This window comes from Schistocerca cancellata, chromosome 1, assembly GCF_023864275.1.
Source record: "Schistocerca cancellata isolate TAMUIC-IGC-003103 chromosome 1, iqSchCanc2.1, whole genome shotgun sequence".
In the NCBI taxonomy this organism is placed as follows: Eukaryota; Metazoa; Arthropoda; class Insecta; order Orthoptera; family Acrididae; genus Schistocerca; species Schistocerca cancellata.
The window spans coordinates 290741582-290758842 of record NC_064626.1 but is presented as its reverse complement, the minus strand read 5'-3'; the positions used below and the strand labels follow the sequence as shown (position 1 = coordinate 290758842).

Here is a 17261-nt window from a genome sequence, read left to right as displayed (position 1 = left end):
AACATTTACAAACACCAAAGTTCAGTACAGCTCGTCATGACTGCTTGCATCTTTCTCCATCACAGCCGTACAACACCAAATTCCAGAGTCCAACCAACTACACCATCACACAGTTAACACTAAGTCGGGACTGCGTGTTACACACACAAATTAACAAGTGCATCAATACATAAAGTCACAGTTCAGAGATGTTTGAATGCATCAGTCTTTTATGCTACAAAGATGTGTGTACAGTATTGATATGACTGAAACTATTTTCAAAGGGATTTACATGTATTTAACATTTCATTAATAAAAGCAATGGTTGTAGGAAACAATACATGCTATATTTTTGGTGTATCAAGAATGTAAATACTTTAACATTTGATTTATTGTAATCTACAATATTTTGCCAAAAAATGAGGCGTGTTTTGCACTTTCATTACAACAGCCACCTCTGTGATGTATGGAAAATTAAATCTATGTTTTCACGCTGGACCAAAACGTAGACTGTTTTTTCTGTAGTGAATGGGACAAGGCATTTTGTGGACACTTTGTGAGAACACCTCAAATGGTCATTCCAAGTTAGACTGTGTGAGCATCGTCACATTATTGCAAGGGTACTACCATTGTTTGGGCTGTTGCTTTATTTTTATTACATGATTTTTTTAATACACTGCTCCCTTGCAGACACACAAATGGTGCACAACATTTTTAAGGGGTTTGAGATTTACATATTTGCTTCAGTTGATTCTACAGCCTCATGCAGCTTCTGGATCTGCTGCATTTTCTCTCCCTTTGTACTCAGAAAAGATGGACTGTTTTGAAATTCTAGTATGAATGACGTCCCTCCTTCACAGTCATCCCCAATCATTTCAAAATTAATAGTTTCTTTTAAGTATAGCCTTTGGTTGAGACCATTGTATGGGCAAATGATAGAGCGAGAACTCATTATGTATGTCTGAAAGTAGAATTGACAGCACTGAATATTCATATGCAAATTATATACTGTTTATTTAATGTATGCCATAATGTTCCGAGTTTAAATTGCCCCAATTTAACTAGTTAGCTGGATATTAGCATGTTCCATAGATTATAATTGCAGTTTCTGTGATGTGGAATGAGCAAGTTGTGAAAAATTTGTCAACATATTTGTGACTAACACTCAACATATTTGTGACTAACACTGCTGTTACAATTTATATTTTGTGGTGTACAGCACGGTATGTAGGCTTAAACTGCTGTGGGCCAGTTAAATTGTCATGCTCTGCCACTCCGCAGGTGCTGAAGACATGTTTAATTGCCACCCCTGGATTCCACTTGCTGACGGTTAGGCACATTTTAATGTCCTGTCCAGATCTTACCACACTGCGCCTCGATCTTAACCTGCCTAATACTTTCGATGCCATTTTAGCGGATGACCCACGAGCAGCTGCTCGTGTTCTTTGTTTTATCAATTTGACAAACCTCGCTAAGGACATTTGATGATGTTTTTTAATCCTCTGCCTGTCCGTCTGTCTTTTATTGTGTTTTCCCTTTTAGTTGTTGTTGTCAACTTGTGCCTCGCAGTGCATTTTTAGAGTAGTCAGGGCGCTAATGACCATTGAAGTTGTGCGCCCTAAAACCACAAAAAAAAAAAAAAAAACCTGGATTCTGTTAATGTGTTGCGTATCAGGTTCAGCCGCTCTCTCATTGCTGCTGACTAGTTACTTCGATATCTCAGTGAATAAAAAAGTTTTGATTATTTATCACACAACATATGTACATCTTTACATGCTATCATTTGCAAAAAACCTTGTTTCAATATCGTGAACGATTGTTAACAATCGTATGATTCATGATGGGCAGGGATGGAAATGGGAGCATTGCATATGACCATCCTTTGGATATAAAAATCAATAACTCAAGAACAAAATGAGGTATCATTCTGCTCTAAATTGTAAATAAAATTTTGATATCTTATCTACATTTCATACACCGCAATTATATAATCTAAAATCAGCCATACCCGAAGTTTATGCAATGCAAACTCTTTAAAATTTTGTGCAAGGTTTTATTTAATTTGATGCAGTGCAGTAACTGTGATAAAACATGAAAAGAAATTCAGTCCTTTATCGAGCAAAGGTATCCAACTGTAAGATGCACAAGAATCCATTTTTTTTCATGTAGTAGTTTCCTTAAAATTGAATGACAAGCATGTCATGTTACAGCATGTCATAGCACTTGTACAGAAAGCAGATGGCAGTTATGGGTGAAGGCGAATGAAAGGGGAGCAGTGATGGAGAAGAAGGGAGTTTCAGCATTGTAGCCTATCATAGATGATATAAAATATGTGCATTGAGCAAGGAGGAAAGGGGAATAAGAAAAATTTGGAGAGGGAATTAAAGTACAGGAAGAAGAACTAAAAACTTTGTGGTTTGCCAAATACATTGTAATTCTGTCAGAGGTAGCAAAGAATTTGGAATGGCAGTTGAATGGAATGGACAGTGTCTTGAAAGGAGGATATAAGATGAGTGTAAACAAAAGCAAAACAAGGGTAATTGAATGTAATGTAATTAAATTAGGTGATTTTGAGGGAATTGGTTTATGAAATGAGACACTTAAAGTAGTATATGAGCTTTGCTATTTTGGTAGTAAAATAACTGGAATATAAAATGTAGAATGACAATAACAATAAAAGCATTTCTGAAGAAGAGAAATTTAAGTGTTTTGAAACAGTTTCTGAAGGCACGTGATCGGAGTGTAGCCTTGTGTGGAAGTGAAGTGTGAGCAGTAAGCAGTTCATACAAGAAAAGAATAGAAACCTTTGAAGTGTGATGCTACAGAAGAATGCCAAAAATTAGTGTGTGTGTGTGTGTGTGTGTGTGTGTGTGTGTGTGGGTCGGTGGGTGCACACTCCCATCAGACCAGTCTTCAGACTGAAGACTACAGCAACCATCACACTAACCGTAAAAAACACCCATGTACCATAACATAACCTCCTCCATACCTCACTATTGGCACTACAACTGATGGCAGATGACATTCTTATGGCATTTACCAAACTGCCCTCCCACTGGATTACCAGAGGGCACTTGTATCCAATCATCTACTGTCCAGTGTCATCACTCTTGACAGCACCTCAAGCATTGTTTAGCAGTAATTACAGAGATCTGTGTCTTGTGAGGAGCCACTCTACCATTGTACCCCGTTCCTCTTAACTCCTTATATTCAATTGTTGTGCTAGCTGGATGGTTGGTAGGGCTTGGGAACTCGTGACTGATTGTCCAGTTGATTTCATGCATATTTTTTACAGCTATCCTCTGCAAAGCTTGATGAGCCCTATCAGGAAGTGAGGTATGCCTGATCTTGGTTTAGTTATGGTCGTTTCTCTGCATTTCCACACCACAATCACATCACCAACAGTTGACTTGGGCAGCTTTAGAAGGGTTGAAATGTCTCTGATGGATTTGTTATTCCGGTGACACGCAATGACTGGTCAACGTTCAAAGCCACTGAATTCTCCTGACTGGCCCATTCTGCTGTTACTGCTTCTTTAATGACAACACAGTACTACCTGCCCCCTGTTATACTGACAAGTCTGCTGTTCATGACATCTAGTGATCAGTTCCACAGTACATATTGGTGTCCCGATACTTTGATCAGATAGTGTATCTCAATTCAGGTAATTACTTTCACATAGTATATGATGGTTTAATTAACATCAGTTGGTTAAAACAGTGGCAAATTTCAAAATACTTTGCCTTGACAAAATGTGTGTACAGATTTTTACCCTCCTAATCAACCAGTCATTTGATGTTCATAAAAACAAAATGCTTTTGATTTTTGTTTTCATAGGAATTGTTGTTTTTGTCTGGGGTTAGGTCTTCTATCCCCAGGTCAACCTTGATGCGCAGAACATCTGAGAGTATCAGCAGTGTGACTGGAATGACAGGTAATGATTGGTCTGACAGTGCAGCTGTGTGTCACATCATTTTTGCTTTGAGTAATCATGTGGTGGAAACACTGATGGAAGGCACATTGGAGTGATTCAAGCAATGTTTTGTTGGTATGGATGTTGATAAACCCACTGCATAGTTTTTTGTTGTTGTTCAAACTCAGTATCACGTCAGACATAGAATGAAGTTGTAGTCTTGCAAGTTTTGGACAGAAATGTCAAATAAAATAAGAATATCCATTGGAAATAGGGATATGGGTACCTATTAAATCCAGCTAAATTAAAATATAGAAATGAACAAGTGTATACATCTCAAGATACTAAAGAAAGTTAAAATTAATCTTTTTCCAGGCTTAATTAAGTTTTGTTGTTAGTTACCATTGCATAAGCAGCAGAGGTAGGATCAGCTGCAACAGTTTGTAGTACAAATGACTCTTTACCAGCACTGTAAACAGTGTTTCTGTAATTTAATTTTGTACTACTGATTTGAACTGTTACGCAAACTAGCCTGAATTGTCTTCCTTTTCATCCTCCTGCTTCAGTTGTTATCCTTGCAAACAATGATACAGGCCAAAAATCTGTGACGAGTACAGTTTTTCTGCTGCTGTATTTCAAAAATTATTTTCTTATTGCTGAACTGCTAAAAATAACAGTGCAGTCTTCTCATTATTACAGTGATGCTCATACGTCTTTTTCAGCTGGTCAGCATGAGATGAACAATCCCAACCCGAATATCAGTTCGCGAGAGTTTGACCCTCTGCAACAGGCACATCAGAAAGCTGCTGAGAGTGGCCAGGTTGTCAAGGATGAGGTTTCGCAACAGCCACACCCTCCAGTAGATGGTAACTACTTCATTCTCAATATATAGTAATGTTAGTACACCCGCGTCATTATTCAGTATTTTGGGTGCCTGCATGTATAGGAGGGGAAGAATTTCAACTTATACCTTGATATTTATTAGTTAATTATTAAATAAATTTATTCCACTTCATAGAGCTACATTATTCTCATAAAACTCGGTTCAGTGTAACACACTGGTCTTCAAGCCTTAACTGCAAGAATAAAAAACAGTACAGCTGGATCAGTTGTCGTATTTTAATAGGCGATTGCTTCTCTCTCTCTGTTGTCATAACACTGATTTCAAGTGCCATGAAGAGAAGGCTGCCGCTGAGAATGGACCCTGCAGTGATGCCAGTAAATTATTATGGTAGATGTCAGTAAAATTACCTGTAAAACTTCAACATACTAGATACCCCTTTGTTACAAAATTGTTATTCAGTAAATGCAGAAAGTGGTCACTTGATAGCAATTTTCAGAAAGATAATACAAAATCTAGATTTGATATGATTGGATGGATAAAAGAAATGTACACACCAAGCAGCGGCAGAAGGAAACACACATAAAGCTTTCGGAGCCAGTGGCTGCCCCTTCTGGCAGAAGGGTTGAAAGAAATTGGAAATGTTCAGAAAAAGTGGCCCATAACCTCTGGTCATGGGAGACTTACCGAACAGGCTGACAAAAACCTCACCAGTCGTTTTCCGTTATCCCTCTCTTCCTCTTCAACCTTTCCACCAGAAGAAGAAGCCACTAGCTCTGAAAGCTTGCACAATTACTTAACCTTCATGTGCATTTCCTCCTGCCACCACTTGGTGACTAGATTTTCTCTGTCCAATTATATTTTCAGAAATTGGCTATTTTCGTTGATAAATCTAGATTTGATATGAAATAAAATCTACCAACATCATTGCTTTGTCGTTGAGAAATGGGTACCTAAGCAGTTTGTTAGCTGCGTATACACAGTTAGGTTATTTGTAATATTTCTTACAGCAGTGGCTTTTGAGATTCATAGGTTTCCCTGATGTCGACACAAAATTGCACTTAAACCTTGCTCCTTTTCTCTCTCTCTCACTCTTACTCACTCTCTCTCATATGTATATGTACCCTCAGAAGTAATTTTATGAGCTGTCACAGTTTTCACCCATATTACTTAATTCTCAAAGTCAGTGAGTAAAATGTTTGTTCTTCTTTGCCATCAGGTTCATTGCCAGATGGTGGACGTGGCAGCACGCCAGATAGTTTGGGCAGCGCTGGGTCACGGCGAGTCTCCTCAGCATTTCCTGATAACCAACAGTCTACCCCACAACCACCACCTCAGACTGGCTTTCAGCCAATAAATTCTGGTCAGCCGCAACAAATGTACCAATCTCTCCCACCTGACCATCAGCAACAACAGCCTCAGCAGCAACAGCAGCAGCAACAACCCCCACTGCAGCAGCAACAGCAGCAGCAGCCCCAGCAAGGTGGACAGCCTCAGCAACCTTTCCAACCTCAGAGTATGTAAAGCTAATTTTTTCTCGTGATGTACAATTCATCGCCTACACACTCTGCAGAAGCATATTGTGCAGTGAATGATTATATCTGAAATAATTTGTTTGTGTGAATTGCTGACCCCAGTGTGAAATTACAAAAACCATTGTATTCTGAAAGAATTTTCCGAAACCTGATTCTCTTATGAAGTTGCTTCATAATTTTTACACGAGCAAATGTACCAGTGAAAAAACTGGATCAAATGTCTGTAGATAATTCAATTTATTCTCTGTATCTCTATCTCTATCTCTCTCTCTCTCTCTCTCTCTCTCTCTCTCTCTCTCTCTCTCTCTCTCTCTCTCAATTCATTGATGTCTCAGAATGTGACCATCAACCAATTCCTTCTTATTGTCAGGTTATGCCATAAATCTCTCTTTCTCCCCAATTTCATTCGGTACCTCTTTGTTAGTAATGCGATCTACCTACCTGAACTTAAAAATTTTTCTACACTGCTACACTTCAAAATCTTCTGTTCCCTTCTTGTCTGAACTGTTTACTGTCCACATTTCACACCCATACGAGACTACATCCCAGTTTCAGGCAAGACTTCCTGTCACTTAAATTAATGTTCAGTGTTAACAAGTTCTTCCTTTCTTTGCTGTAGCCAGTTTGCATTTTATATTTCCTCTGATTTGGCCATCGTCGTTATTTTATTGCCTAAATAGCAAAACTCATATTCTACTTTTAGGGCTGGTTGTGTGAAGCAGTTGACCTTCATTTAACACAGCAAATGACCTCAGTTCAAGCTGAACTGGGAAATCTGTTTCATATAGATGTAAATCCAAACCACCACACATAATTCCTGCTTTGTATTTATGGTAGACACTTTATTATTATCTGCAATTGAAGTGCAATAATGATGTCAGTAGCTGATTTTAGTGGTGTCGCCAAGTGTGTTTTGAGTTAAAAACAGTGGATCTCTCCCTTAGTGGATTCAAGGGTAGTTTTATACAATAGAGCAGAGTACTGAACAGAGTTCAGTTTCTGAACTAAGAAAAAAAAAATTATGTTCAGTCAGCATCCTTTCTACGATTGCTCCTTACTGTCTCATTTCCTAATCTGATTCCATCAGCATTACTTGATTTAATTTGTCTACATTACCCTTGTTTTACCTTGTTAATTTTCATCTTATGATGACACTATACATTCCACTCAGATGCTTGCCCAAGTCCTTTGCTGTCTCCAAATAGAATTGAAATGTCTTCAGCAAACTTCAAAGTTTTTGATTCTTCTCAATGAACTTTAATTCCTTCTCCGAATTTTTCTTTGGTTTCCATTACTGCTTACTCAATGTATAGATAGAATAACATCAAGGATAGACTACAACCCTGTACGACTCCCTTCTGAGCCATTGCTTCCCTTTCATGTCCCTCAACCTTCTGGTTTTTGAACAAGTTGTAAATAACTCTATGCTACCTGTATTTTACCCTGTAACCTACATAATTTCAAAGAGAGTTAACATAGTCAACATTGTCAGAAACTTTCTTCAAGTATGCAAATGCTATAAACATAGGTTTGCCTTTCTTTACCCCATCTTCATAGACAAATTATAGGGTCAGTGTTGCCTTGCATGTACCTACATTCCTCCAGAACCCAAACTGATCTTCACCAAGGTTAGCTTCTATCAGTTTTTCTTTTCTTCTTTAAACAATTTGTGTCAACATATTGGAAGCATGACTTATTTAACTGATAGTTCAGTAATATTCACACCTGTTAGCACCTGCTGTCTCTTTGTAACTGGAATCATTATACACTCTTGTTAAAGCCTGAGGGTATTTTGCATGTCTCAAGTATCTTACAGATTCATATAAACCGATAAACTCCATATCCCGTTCTTTAAAGAATCGAACTTGCATGTATAAAACTACTTAAAACATCTGATTGCTTTACAAATGAGTTAATGTGTCAGGTATTTGACATGAAGCACACAAACAAGAAAAGGTCTGAAGGTATGTTTAAAGTTTGTTGCATGTCACTAAGTGTTCTCATTCTCAAATACGGGATGAATACAGTCTTGGTAATTTGCATGCAGTGAGTTACATTGCCTCAAGCCAGAAGTGCCCTTTCAAATATACTTGAGATACTGTGTTAAACATTTAATGTAAGGTAACAGCTGTTAATGAGTAGGTAAGGACAGCATTGTAAATTTTTAAATTTGGTCAATAAGTGTATGGAATATAGAAAATCAAATATTTGTTTCTCTTGGAAGCCTTTGGGTAGGCGCTGACAACTGGAACTGAGTATCCATTTTCTGGATTAGACTTTTAGTAATATAGATGTGTAAAAATGATTTCAGTTTTATGTTACCACCCCCAAAAGTAAAGCAAAAGGGATATGAAAATAAACAAGAAGGGAAATCAGGTGAGAAGAAGCTGTTGGTCAAAACCTGTAGATGAAAATAGAATAAGGAAACAGCTTGATAGAATACAATTAGGATTCTTTATAAGGCGAATAATTCTTTTTGTGCATAGTCAGCTGGTTTGTTTTGTGATAAGTGCTTACTAAAGGAATCAAAAAGTTAGGACATGGAGTGACAGTGGACGTAGTTAGTACGGTCTTTTTTGGGCTGTGCCCACTGAATATTTATGCCCTTTTTCCATTTTCTTTTTCCTTGATTTTAGAGAACAAATGATTGCTAATAACACAGCAAGACAAAAAATACATATTTAAATATTGCACTTGACAGTGAAAATAAACTCTTGAAACACATTTTGCTCAGATGCATAAAATACGTAACTGGCGCTGTGTTTATACTAAAAACATTTGAGCAACGCAAAGTGAATGACGGTGTCAACTAGCACTCCAAGTGGCCATACGCCGAAACACACTAAATATGGTTCGACAAAGATGTTACGATAATCACAACAATCACGAAACTGCATATGTGCAATAGAGACAGTTTGGAAATGGTTGTGATTGGTCATGATATCTTCATTCGAACGAACTTAGTTACTCCCACACCAAGTAGAGCTTGGTAGCGGCGGGAGATGTGGAATGAATTGTTCCAACTTTTACGTGTTTACCAATTCAAATCCACTGAGTACAGTGCCCTGGTGTCAAGAAACTTAACCACGTAATATTTGTAAATAGTGCCTGATGGTCAACATCATGCCAGCATCATTCTTTCTGCACAAATGATTTTTCTTAATGTGTAAATTGCTGGAAAATGATAAATATGTTGGACACAAAACCGGGTGCAAATTTACATTGTGGGCATAGGAAATTTTTCGGGACCGATAAAAAAAATGTCATAAACAGCGGAAAAGTGTTAATTCCGGGAACATAAAAGTGGGGTTATACTGTAGTACATTTATTGTGTAGTGAGCACCATAGTCTTCACATCTACATGGTGGTGTCATGCATATAGATGCTTTAAAAGCTGACATTGTCAGTAAATGTAATTGCTTGTGTTGATGAAAGCCATTTAAGATTTTTCAAGGGCATTTGTGAAGTACAGTAATTTCCTATCTTCATGCTGGATCAATAATCCTTTTAGATATGGCACCAGCAAATGGATTACCTGTGCTTTGTGGAAGGTATCAAATGGTGTAAGGGAAAAAAAGCAGTTGGTCTTCAGAAAATGCTTCGTCTCTGAAATTGTTCCATCTCTCCGTACTTTGGGAGCCACATGCTTTTATCTGGGAAATGTATACAGTCAAGTGGATCAGTGTGTCATTGTGAAATATCATAATAAAACATTTTGTTACTGAATTGATATACTTTTCTACCCATTAATTATTTACACATCATAATAAAACATTTTGTTTCTGAATTGATATACTTTTCTACCCATTCCTAAAACCACTTGGCCATGAGATGCACCATCCGTGTGCCTCATGGTCACCTGCTACCTGTCGGTTCCAGATCTTGCAGACACCTGTCCTTACTCTGTGCCCTGCCCTCCTCCCACCTCTGGAAGAGAAGAAACATAATTCCGAAGACAATGCCCTCCTGGTTCCTTCGGAGTTGCCTTCTCCCTCCTCACAAACTGAGTCTGACATCTTATTTATGGATGACATCCCATCCTTGTCGGTGATGACTACTGATTGAGTGACATGACCACCTCTCTCTTCTTTATGTCTAACCTGCACTCGTGCCACATTATCATTCACTGGAATTGCAACATATACTATCATCTCCTACCGGAAATACAACGTCTTGTCTCCTCCTATTCTGTCTTGTTCTTTAAGAAATGCCTTTCCATGATGACCACTCTCCCATATTTCATGGTCATCAGACATTGTCGGAACCATGACAGTTATGGGGAAGCATCCGGTGGGGTCTGCACTTTGGTTTGCTACAACGTCATTAGGGACTGGGATCCCCCAACATACCAACCTGGAAGCAATAGTGATTCAAGTGCAAACTACTCCTGTAATCAACATTTGCAATTTCTACCTCCCTCCAAGTAGGCCACTTCCATACATTGAACTGTCTACCTTCATCCAGCAACTCCCACCCCCATTTCTCCTCCTTGGGGACTTCAATGCCCACCACCCACTGTGGGGAGTCCATTTCAGAGGGTAGGGGGTCTCCTAATTGACCAACTTATTATGGACCTCGATTTGTTTCCCCTAAATGATGATTCCCCTACACACTTCAGTGCCGCTCATGGCACCTTTACTGTTATCGGTCTCACGATCCTCCCCTGCCCTCGTGGCTTCCCTACATTGGTCATCCTATGATGACCTTTGTGACAGTGACCACTTTCCGGTGATTCTATCATTCGCTTGCTGCCGCCAGGTGGGCAGGCCCCCATGTTGGGCATTTCGCAGTGCCAGTTGGCCTTTATATACATCTGCTGTGCACTTTGACACCTCCCTCTCAAATTCCATTGATGCAGTCAGCAAGAGCGACTCTGCCACTATTCTTCACGCTGCTGGCACTGCTGTCCCCCTACGGTGATGGACCAAGAACGTCCAAGCTCCATAGCCTTCTGGGCCGCCAGCGACAGTCAACTGTCCAGGGTCCTAACCTCCAAGGTGCTCTGTGCACTGGTCCTCGCAGAACCCCTCGCGACACACTTTGTGACGCATCTGCGTCCTCTTCCTATCCTGCCACCTTTCTCCAGCAGAAATGCAGGGTTGAACAGAGCCCCCTCTGTTGCGTCCCGCACCATGCTGAGGTCTATAATGAACCCTTCACTGAAAGGGAATTCTTGCAGGTTCTTACTTCTTTACGAGACACGGCCCCATGCCCCGATTCCATTCACAACTAGATGATCCAACACTTGGACATTCCCCAGAGGCAACATCTCAGGTTCTTCAACCGCATTGGTCTCACAGGTGCTTTTCTGTCACAGTGGCGAGACAGTATAGTTATTCCTGTCCTTAAGCCTGGGAAGAACCCAATATCTCTCAATAGCTACTGCCCAATTAGCCTGCTGAATGTAGTTTGTAAACTGCTCAAGAGGATGGTTAGCTTCAGATTATGTTAGGTACACGGATCTCAGGCGTTTTGTCCCCATATCAGTGCTGCTTCTGTGAAGGACCATCTACTCAGATTGGAAACAGCCATCCGACAGGCTTTTACTCATTGCCTTGTTGTGGTCTTCTTTGACCTGTGTAAGGCATACGACATGGCTTGGTGCCATCACATTTTAATTACCCTCCATGACAGGGTCTTCCGTGGTCCCCTTCCAATTTTTATCCATGAATTTTTATCTCATCGGCTCTTCTGGGTTCAGTGCCTTTCGGATTCAGGAGAATGGTATCCCACAGAGTTCTGTGCTAAGTGTCACACTATTCCTCATTGCCATTAATGGGCTTGCGACCTCTGTTGGGCCTCTGATTACCCCGGAGTTGTAAGTCAACGATTTTTGCATTTGGTGCAGCTCCCACTCAGTAACATCTGCTGAGTGCCAGCTCCAAGGTGCCATCCAACGGGCCTCTGTGTGGGCCGCCTCCCATGGCTTCCAGTTTTCTCCCTCCAAAACACAGGTTATGCATTTTTGTCGTCGACCCACAGTACACCCCGATCCAAAACTTGACTTAGGCAGCGAGCTCCTCGATGTTGTAGCACACTGTCGTTTCTTGGACCTTATTTTTGATAAAAAGCTGACATGCTGCCCCATATTTGCGTACCTAAAGACTACATGCATGCGGCAGCTTAATGCTCTCCACCTCCTGGCACACACATCTTGGGGTGCAGACCATACCACTCCTCTCCACCTTTACCGTGCTCCGGTCTTGTCCAGACTAGATTATGGTAGTCAGGTTTATTACTTAGCAGCTCCTTCCACTTTGAAACTGCTTGACCCTGTTCACAATTGTGAGGTGCATCTTGCTATTGGTGCCTTTCACACTAGTCCTGTTGATAGTCTCCTCACAGAAGTGGGGATTCCCCCTCTACAAATACAACGGAGCCAAGTCCTGGTTTCTTACGCAATCGTCATTTGCCAATTCCCTGGCCATCCCATGAACCATATGCTCTTTGCCAACGAGGGATATCTCCCTCCTGACACCCGCCCATGGGTGGGATTGCTGGTTGGCATATGTCTCACTTCTCTCTGTCAGAATCTCCATCTCCACTCACTGGTATGCACCTCATGTCTTTCCTCCCATTCTCCGCCCCGCCCCGCCCGGCCCCACCCCCCTCCACGCCCCTGCACCCCCCTCTGGTATGGTGCCTAGACCATAGCTTAGGAGCAATCCTTTCCAGGGTCCTAAGATCTGTCACCCCTACAGTTTTCCAGCATCTTGTATGTGCCATCCTTGCAGAGTTCCAGGGTGCCACCATCTTTTACACTGTTAGTTCTAAGACAGTCGATAAGGTGGGATATGCTTCCACATCTCCCACTGGCTTAGAACACCATTTATTGCTGGAATCATGTAGTGTGTTCACAGCAGAGCTTCTAGCCATTCACAGAGGCATCCTTTTTGTTTCTCAGGCCTGCCTCCACAGTGTTTTAATTTAACCAGACTCAATGAGCAGCCTGCAGGCTATCAACCAATGCTACTCTTGTCACTCTTTGGTCTCTGCTATCCATAACCTTCTCTCTGCCCTTGGCCATGCCACCTGCTCAGTTGTCTTTCTCTGGGTCCCAAGACATGTGGGCATCACAAGGAATGAACTGGCTGACTGTGTGGCTAGAGAAGCAGATACTTACCCCCCCCCCCCCCCCCCATTTTGTTTCACGATTCCAACTGCAGGTATGTGGATTTACGTCAGATCTCTCTTTGCCCAAAGATGGAGTGACATCTTGTGCACTACTGCTCATTGTAATAAACTGTGCACAATCAAGGAGTCTACTGCAGTTTGGCACTCCTCCTTCCACTCCTCTCAGAAGGAGACCACTGTTTTATGCCATCTACACATTGGTCATACCAGGCTTTTCCATTATTTCCTCCTATATAACGATCCTACCCCACAACATGGTTGTGGACCCAGACTGACAGTATCCCACATATTGGTGGAATGTCCCCCTCTTTTGGCCCTTCATGGTAAGTATAGTCTTCCCGATTCCTTAAATTTAATATTACCAGATGATTTGTGGATGGTTGAACTGATACTCTTGTTTCCTCTGTTTAAGTGGTTTTTATTTCCAGATATCAGGTTTTACTTTACTCTTGGAGTGGGGGCAGGGTGGTTGTGTGTGGGACCTCTTTTTCAGTCTTCTCAGTCTGGGACCCAATGACCACTTCCCCATGAAAAGACTGCCCTTTTTTCCAGTTTTTAGATTTGGTCTCAATTTTTATGCCTTTTACTGTGTGTGTTTTAATCTTCATTATTTTATTATTTGACTCCCCTGACTGGATCCGTCCACTTTTAGCAAGCCCTCTTTCTTCTGTGACTAGCTTCGGAATTGTGGGACTGATGTCGTCGCCGTTTGGTCCCATAACCCCTCTCAATTAATCAATACCCATTCTTTCTGAACACTGTTATCTGACGGTTAACCTCACAGCCAAGGTATTCCTTTTCTAAAATAGTCCTGCCTGTGGGTGTTCAACACAGCTCACTTCTGGATGAGATGTGAATGCTGCACCCACTGAGATGCAGCTCTCCATGTGTCCGTTTTCTGTACACTGGATGGCAGAGTCATCCATATGATTTCCATTTGACCACCACAGCTAAGAAAAGCAACTTCCTGGCCATCCTCCACTTCAGCTGTAAACCTTATGTTAGGATGCATAGCATTCATATGGTCAGTGAACTGCTGCAGCACTTCTCTGCCATTAGGCCAGATTAAAAATGTATATTCAGTTTATCTGAAGAAGCAGGATATATGGAAGAGAGTGCTGTTCAACAATAGTTCTTCAGTATCCTCTGTGAAAAAAAATAAGCTATGTCTGGTATAATAATTGCCACCATACAGAAAATAAGTGATATTAAGGGTGTGCCATAATAATTTTTCATGTTCAGCATCAATGTGGTCTCTCCTTGTACAAAGGTACCAGTGGAACACATTTGAAAACAATCTAAATATAAAATACCTGTTAGTCAACTGGTTGTTGAGAATGTGTAATCTGTTGACTGCTCATTTCTTCCCTGAATTTTAAAATTATTTCGGTACACCATGAGGACCATTTATTTTTTGTGTAGTGGAAATTATTGTGAAACAAAACAGATCACTTTTCTAGCCACCCGTGAAAATCAAAGAAATGTTGTGACATGTAGTCTTGACAAAATTATTTAATTGGATAGATAAAAAATCTACTCACCAAGCGGGAGCAAAACACCCACATAAAAGATGGTTGTAATTGGCAAGCTTTTGGAGCCAGTGGCTCCTTCTTCGTGTAGAAGGATTGAAGGGGAAGGAAGAGGGGTGAAGCAAAAGGACTGGAGAGGTCTAAGATAAAGGGGGAGATTTTGGGAAAGTCATCCAGAACCGCGGGTCAGCGGAAACTTACTGTATGGGATGAGAAGGAAAGACTATTTTATGTGTGTGTGGTGCCGCAACTTGGTGAGTAGATTTTTTTTATCTATTCAATTAAATAATGTTGTCAAAAATTGATTGTTTTTGTTGTCATGTTATAGTCTTGACGTGAGTGTGACAGCACTTTATGGTGTTCCTTGGGAGTGTGGCAACAGTTTCACGGTCCAGTCTATATGGATTGTTGCCAATTGTTGTGTTTAGCATCAGTGTAACCTTAAATATAGAAATTAAGAATAATCGGTGGTGGCTGTTAAATATAAACAAGATTTCATTTGGATACACGAGAATTCTTGTTCATGCAACAAACTATTGGGCCCATGGCATAAAGAAAGCAGTTGAAATCAGACTAAGTGAAAACAGCTTTAATAGAGACTCTTGCTATGCATTTAGCAATGCATAGAAGCATGCAGTTGATAAAGAAAGAGCACAGAGTAAGATTTCTCATTGTGTACCCTCAGAGGCGAGTGATTACACAGTAAGCAGTGCTGAATAGTGGGTGCAAACATAATCTATGGATGCAGAGGACACCACCTCAGTTCATGCAATTGTTGTGTTGTTTTCATGATGTAATTCAGCCCGTCATATACAGTCCTCTGCGCATAAAAGTGGCAGTCTTGCCAGGTTCAGGACAGTCTGACTCTTACACTGGCGATGATGATGGAGGCAATTGAAAGCTTGGGATTTTATCCAAATTTGATGCAACAACTAGACCTATGACTTTTTATCCAGGGCTCTGTCATGAGATGTTTCGTAGCCCTGTTGATTCATTCTTGTGCTACTTTCAGTTCTGATAACCCTCGTCATTATGTTTGTTACATGGTACTGTACTGTGGGACTAAGAGATAAAATATAATTGATTTCTTGTTTAAGATGTAACAGAAATGCATAGATTTATTTATGGTGTTATGATTTACAATTTTTATAGTAATAGTCATTATAGAAACATTGGTAACTTCAATTGTTCTTGCACCATAAATGTCACATCTTGCCACAGAGGTATCGAATTTTCAGTAAATTTCAAGGACGTAAAATTGTTTATTAATTTTAAATTTCTGCAATATTGGTTTCTTATTTGTATAATTTTGTTGCCCTAAACCAGCGTCAGTTGTACCCTTTATTTTCAGCCATACCATTGCATTTCTCACTGACAAAAATAAAAAAAAGTTCAGACAACTAGCATTAAATCCAGCTCCTCATATATGTCAGTCTAATACCATACACACTTCGACAATGGAAAGCCCAGGAAGAATCAGAAAGTAGGTCCCGGATTCGATTCCCGGCCAGGTTGGGGATTTTTCTCTGCCCCGGGACTGGGCATGTGTGTTGTCCTCATCATTTCATCATCATTCATGACAGTGACTAGATTGGACTGTGAAAAAATTTGGACTGTGTAAAAATTTGGGCCTTTGTATGGGTGCTGATGACCATGTAATGGAGCACCCCACAAATCAATAATAATAGTAATAATAATAATAATAATAATAATAATAATAATAATAATAATAATAATAATAATAACCAGACTTAAGTCTGAGAAAAAAAAGTCAAAAAGATGATAATAATAATAATAATAATAATAATATTAGCGATGCCTATAAATATCTAGGATACAGACAAAAAATAGGAATAGATAATACAAATATTAAAGAAGAACCAAAAGAAAAATTTAGACAAAGACTAACAAAAATACTGAAAACAGAATTGACAGCAAGAAACAAGACAAAAGCTATAAATACTTATGCTATACCAATATTGACCTACTCATTTGGAGTAGTGAAATGGAGTAACACAGACCTAGAAGCACTCAATACACTTACACAATCACAATGCCACAAATATAGAATACATCACATACATTCAGCAACAGAAAGATTCACATTAAGCAGAAAGGAAGGAGGAAGGGGATTCATCGATATAAAAAACCTACATTATGGACAGGTAGACAATTTAAGAAAATTCTTTCTAGAACGAGCAGAAACTAGCAAAATACACAAAGCAATCACTCATATAAATACATCAGCTACACCACTACAATTTCATAACCACCTCTACAACCCTTTAGACCACATAACATCAACAGATACGAAGAAAGTAAATTGGAAA

At 40.0% G+C, this 17261-nt stretch overlaps 1 protein-coding gene across 1 annotated transcript in view; it reads left to right on the top strand.

Annotated features, from left to right (window-relative positions):
- LOC126171622 (protein TFG-like) overlaps positions 1 to 17261 on the top strand; it is a 51478-nt gene that overhangs the window by 15041 nt on the left and 19176 nt on the right. The window contains exons 4-5 of the mRNA XM_049920814.1: positions 4615 to 4758; positions 5953 to 6249. Coding sequence (XP_049776771.1) covers positions 4615 to 4758; positions 5953 to 6249 — 441 coding nt within the window. The remainder of the gene's footprint in view (positions 1 to 4614; positions 4759 to 5952; positions 6250 to 17261) is intronic.